Below are 10,564 nucleotides of genomic sequence, written 5' to 3' on the forward strand. Positions count from 1 at the left end.
TAATATAACAGTAAGACCGAAGTACGTACGGACAGATCAACGTAAATGTCACTCTCATGCTGGTGTTAGAGGACAATTAGGGAACCATAAACGTCTGAAACACATCATCTACATCTCTGCTTTAAAGCGTCACCCCGAAGCAGGATGGGCAATTGTGTTAACACAAGCCCAGCGAAGTGTCTGCATCGATTCAATTTGCCAATTACTAAATGGGGCTCATTTATCATCACGTTAAGCTTTCACAAACTTCTCAGCAAGATGTAATAAGACTAAGGAGCAATCTGTCCCCCTCTTCTCATTAGGACTCTAAAGAGATCCCCTGAAGCTTAATTATTTATCTGCATTAATATCCCTTCAATTATTAATGATGGGTGAATGTGTGTGTGTCTGTATGTGTGTGAAGGCCAAAGATCAACCCTCCTTTACCTCAACCTCCCTCCTGATTAATGGATGAGGGAGAGGAGCCCTTCATGTATTATTACTGGAGAGAGCCTGGACCTTGGAGAGAGAGCGACAGAGACGGACAGACAGACAGAGGGAAAGAGAGAGGGAGAGGAAACTCAGTGAATGATAATCATCGTTTAGTATGCAAACATGTCCCGGTGTGTACATCGCTGGCATTCCAATCCTATGGCAGACAGTGATTGGATTGAGAGTGTCACCATTGGAAATTCATCCTTGTTTATGACGTCTCTTTAGCATTTGTCTCGCATCGCCGCAAAGCTGCTTAAATGTGACACTTGTGGCGTAAAGTTGTGAAATGTCAAAGTATGAAAAAGTGGGAAACAGTGGAGTCATTCAGTATTCTGACGCCGCCATCCATCACGTGTTTGCATTAACAATTTTTAACAGGCAAATCTCTATAAATTGTATTATTTTATTCATGTAGGAGCTTTCAGTCTGCTCTTTATTGCTGTTTTTGTCGACTAGTTTTACAACCTCGCCGCTGTAGTTTAGAAGTCTTCGACAAGTTGACATATTTGGCATTATAACACTGACATTTCTTACTCTTTTAAATGAAAAATGCCTTAGTTGTTGGGTATTTTGGTTTTTATGGTGACAGAGAAATATTCTTAAGTAAGCCCATTTATCCTGTTTCCATATTACTAATATACAATGACTGATTTATGCTTCTTTTGTCTGTGTCTCTCCTTACTTGTGGTGAAATGATAGAAGAGTTCAAGATGCATCAGTGTCTCTTTTAAGCTGCTTTACTCTGACATCTAGTGGACAAGCACGGTATCGCAGGAAAAAATGAGTTGAATTACTGAAAAGGGATGAAACATGGGAAAAATACATATATCATTGTACATTTTTTAAAAAAAATAAGTCTCACAAAATAAACAGCATGTTTTGTATTTGGATGGTTTGTATAAAAAAAAAAAGCAGTGTACAGAAATTCATATGTGCGAAATAACTTGTTCAGGGATATATATTTGTGAGCATATTTAGGTGTTCCGATATTTTCAGATACTTTAAATAATATTTAGACATTATTTCAAATGTGCTGCTTCTAACTTATTCATCACTTAAAGCTTTTATTCTATTTTTTTATCTATCTATATATTTTTTGTCTTTTTTTATTGTGCTTTTAAATCTTGTTCTAGTGTGTTTCTTCTTTTTATGTAAATCAATACACAATATATTTTGCAAAGTGCTATACAAATAAATTTCCCTCATCTTGCCTTGTCTAAATGGATGTAAGAAGAAATATTTAATTTATTTAGAAGTAGGTTGTTGTTGTTGTTTTTTTCTTTCAACACACAGTAACTCAATCTACAGCAAAAAAAAAATCTCTTTAAATAAATGGAGCTAGTATAGATTGCAGATTGGCTGGTTTATTTTTCATATGGTGTGCTGTGTCTGCCATATAGATTAACGTGTCCAAAATGCTTATGTCACTTACACACCAGAGCCACTAGATGTCGCCAAAGGCCTATACTTGCTACTGACTTCCTGTTTTCACATGTGGATATTTGAGGCCAGAGGTTCACACAAAAATATAGTTTTTATGCTCTGACGGGCTATTTTACTTCCACAGCATGTGTTCTTTCAGGCTAGCGAAGAAAACGTCCAAAATACATATTCAGGCGTTTATTATAGTTCAGATTTCTGTGCTGGAAATGTATGCAAAACAGCATATTTAATCAGATAACGCATCACTTACACATTAAAATGTAAAATTTCAGAAAACTTGCGATACAAAAAATTATTGTAATCCACATAATCTACAGGGGAGGTTTCATGGTGATACCTGTAAAGTCTTATTTTTGGTCTTAAAATGTGTGGAATCTTATAAAAAAAAAAAGGGCATTTCTTAAAATACTCCGAGCCAAAGATCTCTACTTACATACAGCAGACTTTCCAGTTTCATTTCTGTCTATATTCTGAAGGGTTTTAAAGGGGGTTCTGTTCATATATCATCCATAGCTTAATTTATGTAACATTTAATTCATAAAACCACAGCAAAAATTGATTTATTTTTATGGCTGTTGACAGTATTTTCTGATTTATGAAAATGTAAAAACAGATATCCCTAATTCTCTCTTTAAAACCTTCGATTTTAACATGTCAACAAAATGAAACAAGAGTTTTAAACCTGGTTTTATCCAGTGTTCAGATTTATGGTCTGGAGATGAATGCAAATTTGCACTTATCTAATTAGATAATGCCTCTTCTGCATGTTAAGTCATAACATTTCAGAAAACTTGTAATACAAAAATGATTGTCTTGATGCAGGTGATCAACTGGAGAAGATTTATAGTGATATTTTGTTAATAGTTTTACCATATTCACCTGTAGTGTCCTTGTCCTTATACTGAAGACAGGTGAGAATCTATGTTAATATAAATTTAATCTGAAAACAACTGCATTAAAAAAAAACACATATACAGGACCGTACCCAGTCTCATGAAGCACAATTCTCTCTCTGTGCTGTAACAGGCACCATCTTGCTCACTAGGTGGCAGCACAAGCATACAGCTGCACCCTTTGAGACACAATCAATGCAGAGCTTCACAACCTCCCTCAGACTATCACCTTATTTTGGCACCTGAAACATGGAGCAATTTGAATCCACATGACAATGTGATTTTTAATTTATTTTTGCACAAAGAGACCATATTTACCTGAAGAAAAATAACAACACAGAGAAGCATCCATGAAGTGGACAGCAACTTTTTCATGTTCACAAAACCTAATTGTGCAGATTACGCCATTGCTACTTATAAATGAATCCTTTATGATCATCTATATATATATTTGAACTATAAAAATTTGATTAAAGAATATATTTTCTCTTGCACTGTGAAGATGAAGCTGCTGTTTCAGTTTCAGTGTAGCTATTAGGACTTACACTAAATTTAGACATACTTATTTTGGGTGACAAAAATGATTTTTTGCAGTTTCATTTGTGCACTTGGTACAGGCCTAATCTGTTTTATTTTTTATATCAAACTCAAGGCTTTTTTTTCCTAATGAAAAACAAATGTGTTACCTAAAGAGTATTTATTTCTATTAAAATAAAATGGGTAAACAAAGTGCAGTGAAGCAACTAAAGATGTGTTAAAACAGTGTACACCTTCATGCCAGGCCGATATAAAAGGGTAAAAACAAGAACTAAACGTGGAGAAAAGGATGATAAATCAAATGTAGAATTATTATAAAGGTAGTTTTCTTTGATTTGCCGTCCAGGCTACATAGTGTGATCGGTTCTTCTCACAGGAAGGAAATAATCAGGTGAAACGCCTGAAAACACATGATTTTCTTTCACTGTGTTATGTAGAAGCAGTTCCGGTGCAGTCTGCACACACTGTCATGCCTTTACTCCAGACAGCTTTTCAACAAGAGCCTCATCATGAAGTGTGTGTGTGTGTGTGTGTGTGTGTGTACCTGCCGCTGGAGCAGTATATAGGCTACTCAATAAAACCGGGGCTGCGATCCGTCAGTGCATTTATCATCCTATTACGGCGACAAATCCGGCTCCCAATACATGAAAGGTAAAATGAATTACCAACGTTAAGCCGTCAATAAAGTCATTTCTGTAAATGGTGTCTCCGAGGGCCCCCGCTATTATTCAACAAGCTTTATCAGCACCTTGGAAATTACGTGGCTTGTAGCGCGGCCCCTGCTTCACTTTGATTAAGGGCCCTGCCAGGGACCGGTGACAGCGCTTTTGACTCGGGTTTTATTCAGCCCCGCTCCCCGTGATGAACACCGGGCTGATCGGGCGGAATGAAGACTAATTAAAAGCTATAAATTATCTCTCGCAGCCCCTCTCAAGGAGCCTCTCTTTGCGGCGCCATGATAAGAGCAGACTGAGTGCTCATTTACCCACAATGGCTCTGCGGCTAAACACCATATTGATACTGTCCTAATTGGAATTTAATTAAGTAGCCATGGCTTCCCCACTCCGGCCTGTGGGATAAAGATTTCACTGCGGTGGTGTTAAACATCAACACGTCCCCACGCTCACGCTGTTGCTATTATGATTATTAATATTAGTATTATTATTTCAAATCGCCAATTAAGAGCCTTGTGGAGATTTTATTCTTATTGTGGAGATTTTATTCTTATTGTGGAGATTTCTGCAAAACCACTGTGTCATCAGGGCACATTCCTGCTTAATACACCTCATTGTGTTCCTAAAAACCTGATTTTTCACGCTTATATTTTTTTTAGGTAAAAGTGTTTTGTGCTGCTGGGTTTTCCAAAAAGCTGCATGTAAATATGGCGTAAATGCGTCACACAAAAAAAAAGATGACAAAAGGCCAATAAAAAACAGAGATGGCGACACTGAAAATGACCTTTTTGACGACACTTTTAGGTTTACAAATTACTAATATTTATAAGCTACATAGGGCATTTCTTTCCTTTATTTTCTCTAATATTTTGGGAATATTTCAGGCTACTAAACAGGCACAAGTCAAAGCTATCTACGCCGTAACACCTGCCATTAACACGCCTGCAGGTGTTAAGCTAAGTTAGCTTCAACTAAAATAAATTAAAATCTCATAAAGTTGTTTTATTTTTATTTTTTTTAAATAAATTAACTTTAATTTGACATATAAGTAAAAATATTCAGTAAAAACACAACATGTGATTTTAAAATGTGTGTTTAAAAAGAAAACGTACTTTCCCTGCCGCTGTGTCACACTTATAATGGAGGCTGCCCGGCTGTTGTTTTTGTTTTGCTGTGTACATGTGTGCGCACGTGCGCCCTCACCCCGAATCGATCGAACTCCGCGCGGGCTGTGTGCGCGCGTGCTCGTCCGCAGCGCTCCCCGAGCCCTAATTGGACGTCGTCAATTGTGACAGCGACTGCCTCCGCACCTGATTGGTGCGCCGCACGTGTGTACGCGCACACGTGCTTCCGGCTGGGTGTAAGAGACAGAAAGAAACACTCGCGCGGAGATAACGGTTTTAGGAGAGTTTAGGACGAGCAGATATTATGCTGCACCGGACACAGGCAGGGACACTGGTTATCACGGGGAGCTGTTCGCTATGTCAGGTGTCGGAAGGCTTTTAGGAGGCGGCTGTAGGTGAAATTAAACATTAACGCAGGTGTTTGTTGGTTTTATTCACGCGCAGAGGTTTGTTTTTATGCGGTCCGTCTGAATTGGATACCGAAGGGGGGCGGGAGCGCGAGCAACAAGTGGAGTTTGGCGTGGAGAGGCCGTCACCAGCTATGGAAGAGCAAAAGGAGCCCAACAGCAGCCGGGACTCGACCGAGGAGGAGAGCATGTCCCTGTCGCCGAACCTCCCATCCCCTCCTCTGATCCTCCCGCACCAGGCGGCCCAGCAGGCCCACAGAACCACGAACTTTTTCATAGACAACATCCTCCGGCCGGACTTCGGCTGCAGGAAGGAGCCGAGCTACCGCGACCGGAGCCACACGCCGGGCAGAGAAAACGTCAACCCGCTGGGCGCGAGGCCGCCGCACACCGGCAGCCTGTGCCTGGACTCCAACTGCAGCAGCGACAGCACCTCCTCGTCGCCCTCCTCCTCGTCTTCGTCGTCCACGTCCTCTTCGCCTTCGTCCAAGCAGAACTCGTCGAAAGCGGGCGAAGCGGCGAGCAACGGGAGCGGCAGATACGCAGACAGCCCGTCGGCGATTAGTTTTATGGGTGGCAGCAATGGAGGATCTCAGAGCATAACGAAGGAGAGCCAGCCGATGTTGTGGCCCGCGTGGGTTTACTGCACACGGTACTCGGACCGGCCCTCATCTGGTAAGGCGCTAATGGGCCCCGAATCATACCGGCTGGGGGGTGAGAGTGCTGGGACAGTGTGGGGCTGACCTCCGCACTATCACTACACTCTATAACTGTGTGTATGAGAGGGAACTTAACATTAACATATCAATATTAATTTATTTGTAATGCTTATTAGTGTGGTTTTAACTTTAAGGATTATTTTTTAGACAAAAGCAATTTTAAAATGTTACCTGAATAAAAATGATTATAAGTATGAAAAATAACTGGTGTACAAACTAGGTAATAATGTCCATTAGGCTGCAACTCTCTCCCTCACACACAGACACACAAAGACATATTTACGCACACATATAAACACATAAAAGCGCATTATGGGATGTAGTTTATTACACTGCATTTATCATTAGCCTGAACTTAGTCCATTTTAAAAAATAAATCTGCAAAATGAATCCATGCTTGCTTTAAAGTTTTTTTTTCCCAAATAAATGTCTTACATTTAATTATTTTGCTTGGTTAGAACAATGAGACTTTTTTCCACCTTTATTTCTTCATCAGCACAGACTGAACATGTTCCCAAAAAATATATTTTAAGGTGATAATTATTTATACATTATTTTATATCATAGATAAAGTAGCTGTAGACTGTTGTGAGTTTTGGACGGATGACGACAGGCATTACATGCCATACTGCAACTGTGTAATATGTTTGTAATGTGGAGACATTTATTTTTACAGAATATTAAACTATAATTCGATTAAATAAATATTATATTGACATGACTTTTAAAAGGCTATAAAATAACACCACATCTTCACACTCACCAGCCTATAATATAAAATTAGAATATTTTTCCAGACACTTTTACCCTATTTTACCAGAATAAATGATCTTATTGGACTTTATGTTGGTTCTAAAAAATATATTAAATAAAAAGGATGTATGTTAAAGGAGTGGGTCAGAATCTCTGCCATTGTTGTGCTTTCTTTTAAATAAAAAAGTGAAGCAAAACAATTAGGGTAATACAGGAAAATGTGTTCATTTACATTTATTTATTCCACATCTTTTTATCATGAATGGTTTTGTGGTTGTTAGCTGATGCTGGTCCAGAGGATGCATTCAGTGTTTGGTGACAGAGGCTGGCAAGATGCGTTCTTAAATAATAATTTTAATAATAACTTGAGGGCACAGAATGAAGTCCGACGCTTCATCGTTAATATAATTTGCATTATATTTACAGAAGTCATCGTTTACACCGAATTATGGAGGGTGATACAGATGCATGATGTGCTTTTTGTTGTTCTAGTTGCTGATGATGTTGATGTTGATGTTGATGGTGCTTTTAATGGTTATTATAGTGTCAGAGTGAGGAGGGATGAAGGTCAAAGGGCGTCCCATTACTTTTCATTTTATGTCATTGTTTGGCTTTTCATCTGGGAGGATATTAGCGTGTAAAATGTTTTCTTCAAGTCTCTCTTGGAGGGAGCTATTAGTCATTATTATTGTAAATGTACAGTCATGTCAGAGCCTTAAAATCCCCGTATCCACACACACACACACACACACACACACACACACACACAAACAGAATAACTGCAGTGTGTTATGACAGTGCGCGCTAACGTTCATCTGTGTCCAAGTCACCGCTGTATGTTTGTTTTATTCCACGCATGCATCTCGGCCTGTGAGTCCTGAAGTCAGCACAGCACTGCAGCCATGTTTATGAGATCATTATTGGTACAACAGGATATGAGAGAGTTTCTGTGATGATGCGGCGAGACTCGTGTCAAAGGCAACTTCTTCCATTTGAACCGTGGCAGCGGGTTGCTGCTTGTTTTGGCGAAGGAACAAGTCAGATGTCACGGGCCTGAATTAGACTTCGCACAAAGGCCTGACTGGATCTAATGCAGCACATTCACACCAGCAAACCTCACTCTGACGAATAATAGGGTGTGAGGAAGACAGGAAGTTGCTGACCTGTTATTTATTTCTTATATGAGGGGCTTGTGTGTATTTTCCACATTAGAATAAGTCATGAACACACGCATGACCTGAGGAGGCCTACTCCAGTTTAATAGCCTATGTGTTAATATCATTTAATAATTACGCACTAATGTTTGCGACCTCAAACACCGCAGAGCCTATTTTTAGTGGCGGAAGAATGTGTTTAATGTGTTTTATTTATCTGTTATTGCTGCTTACACACTGCCACGCAACTGCAGAGAGTTAGCAGCCATGCACGAGTGTGTTTTGGTAAAGCATTATCCATATTTAATAGCTTTATGTTTCCATGTTGAATCCAGTTGGTGTAAGCGCGATGGATCCAAATTGAATGCGCATATTACAGTGAGCAGACGATGGTGAAGTAATGAAATGATCGAGAGGAGAGTATCCAGGACATGCGTAATTTACGCACGGAGCAAATCATCCATTATCAGGACACTTTGGTGACCTACATTTGATCACACCGAGCAGATAATAAGGCGCATCAGGGACACACTCAGTCGATATGAGCACACACATATAGAGGGACTTTGCGCGCAGTAGAATAAACATTTTATTCCCATTGTTGTTTCCACACCAGGCCCAAGGACACGGAAACTGAAAAAGAAGAAGAGCAGCACCAAGGAGGACAAGAGGCCCAGGACAGCGTTCACTGCCGAGCAGCTGCAGAGACTGAAAACCGAGTTCCAGGCCAACCGGTACATAACGGAGCAGCGGAGACAGTCCCTGGCGCAGGAACTCAACCTGAACGAGTCCCAAATTAAAATCTGGTTCCAGAATAAGAGGGCCAAGATTAAAAAGGCCACCGGCTACAAGAACGGCCTGGCCCTGCAGCTCATGGCCCAAGGACTGTACAACCACTCCACGACCACCGTGCAGGAGGACAAGGAGGACAGTGAATAGTAATGAGACGCGGCCCGGACATTTCCCTGCTGAGGGCCAACATCTGACTCTTTTGGCTTTTGGAGATAATAAAAAAAAAGAACTGGAAGTGGGGGAGACGCTATTTAAAAACACAGATTTCTGTTTATGGTAACAGTATATGGACATAATTATATAAATGAACGTTATTAAAGTTTATATAGCCAAACAGTTATCATGTTGTATACAGTATATTTAATTTCATCTCTCACCCGGATCTTTTCTGTCATTGTTTTTTAGGATGTCGAATTGGCTCTTTAGGGTTTTTTGTGGTCCCCCCTGTCCCCCATACGTGCGCCACATTTTCCTTCAACACATCAGACTCAAAAACAAGCCAAAGATTTTAATATGTTCACATGTAGTCTGAAATAAAGAGAGAGAACGGTAGATATATGGACTACAATTTTTCTTTCATTCACCCGATCCCACTGATAAAAGCAGTTCTTGGTGATTAAAAAAATAAATCCATTTTTTATATATAGTTGTTAAATTGAATTTATTTTAACACCCCATTTTAAATTTAAAAGGAGTAAATTAAATCTAAATTACTATTTTGTCACTTTAACTACAGCAAATTTAAAGGAGCAACCCGTAATTATTAACAGGCTTTTAAATTCTTTCTGATAATATGGTTACACTTATGGTTTATTATTATTTTATTAGAAGTATTTTGATGTTTGAGGGAGGAGATGAGGCAGAGACAGAAATACAGACATATAGGGCACACACACACACACACACACACTCACACACTCAGTTCCTGTTTCACAGCTTGTGTTACACTATAATCAGACACTGCTTGTTTCTCCATAATGGATACCATTTCACCTATTAATCTATTCTGGGCATTCACACCATTTCACATCTCTGGTAAACTCTCACTCGCACTTTTAGACTTTTAAATGAAATGAAGGAACCTGTCAATGTGTGTGTAGTGACCTGACTTCTTCTCGGTGTCTGTGCTTGAGGCAGAAACATGGGATACATGTGGCCTGTTTGGCCTTACGTGACCTCAGTTTCAGGTTTGATCGAGGCTGAGGGTGAACCCTGTGACATGGCGTGTGTATTTGGGAGTGTGTGTGCTCCAAGGTCAGCGAGAGCAGACAAAGTGAAGGGTCTGTGTTTGTCTGATGATGTGAGAGTTGGTAACTGTCATTATTTTATTTTTTTTATTTTTTATTTTTTTAAGGGGATGTTGGAGGAAAAACAGACAAAATTCAGATACAAAAATTTTAATTTTACTGGTGTGAAAATCCCTCTATTTAATCCCCATAATCTGCAGATGATGAGAGATATATTTATAAGTCTCAAACTGATGTGAATAAGATGAGGGAAAACTGCTTTTATGAAAATATGATCCACAACGTGTTTATTTTAGTGACAAAAACAGATGATGATTAGGTCTATTTTTTCTGTTTTTCTATTTTCA

The 10,564-nt window shown here is 39.4% G+C and overlaps 1 protein-coding gene across 1 annotated transcript; it reads left to right on the plus strand.

Moving 5' to 3' along the window:
* The first annotated feature begins 5,406 nt into the window (after window positions 1-5,406).
* LOC117249755 (homeobox protein engrailed-1a-like) lies at window positions 5,407-9,522 on the plus strand. The gene is made up of 2 exons (XM_033615459.2): window positions 5,407-6,227; window positions 8,795-9,522. Exons 1-2 carry the CDS (start codon window positions 5,687-5,689, stop codon window positions 9,115-9,117), a joined length of 864 nt encoding a protein of 287 aa, XP_033471350.1. The 5' UTR covers window positions 5,407-5,686; the 3' UTR covers window positions 9,118-9,522.
* The last annotated feature ends 1,042 nt before the right edge of the window (window positions 9,523-10,564 follow it).

This window comes from Epinephelus lanceolatus, chromosome 24 (genome assembly GCF_041903045.1).
Source record: "Epinephelus lanceolatus isolate andai-2023 chromosome 24, ASM4190304v1, whole genome shotgun sequence".
Taxonomy (NCBI): Eukaryota; Metazoa; Chordata; class Actinopteri; order Perciformes; family Serranidae; genus Epinephelus; species Epinephelus lanceolatus.

Coding starts and splice junctions, on each gene's coding strand:
- LOC117249755 (XM_033615459.2), top strand. CDS start 5,687: ATGGAAGAGCAAAAGGAGCCCAACAGCAGCCGGGACTCGACCGAGGAG. Junction 6,228..8,794: donor CTCGGACCGGCCCTCATCTG/GTAAGGCGCTAA, acceptor TTTCCACACCAG/GCCCAAGGACACGGAAACTG.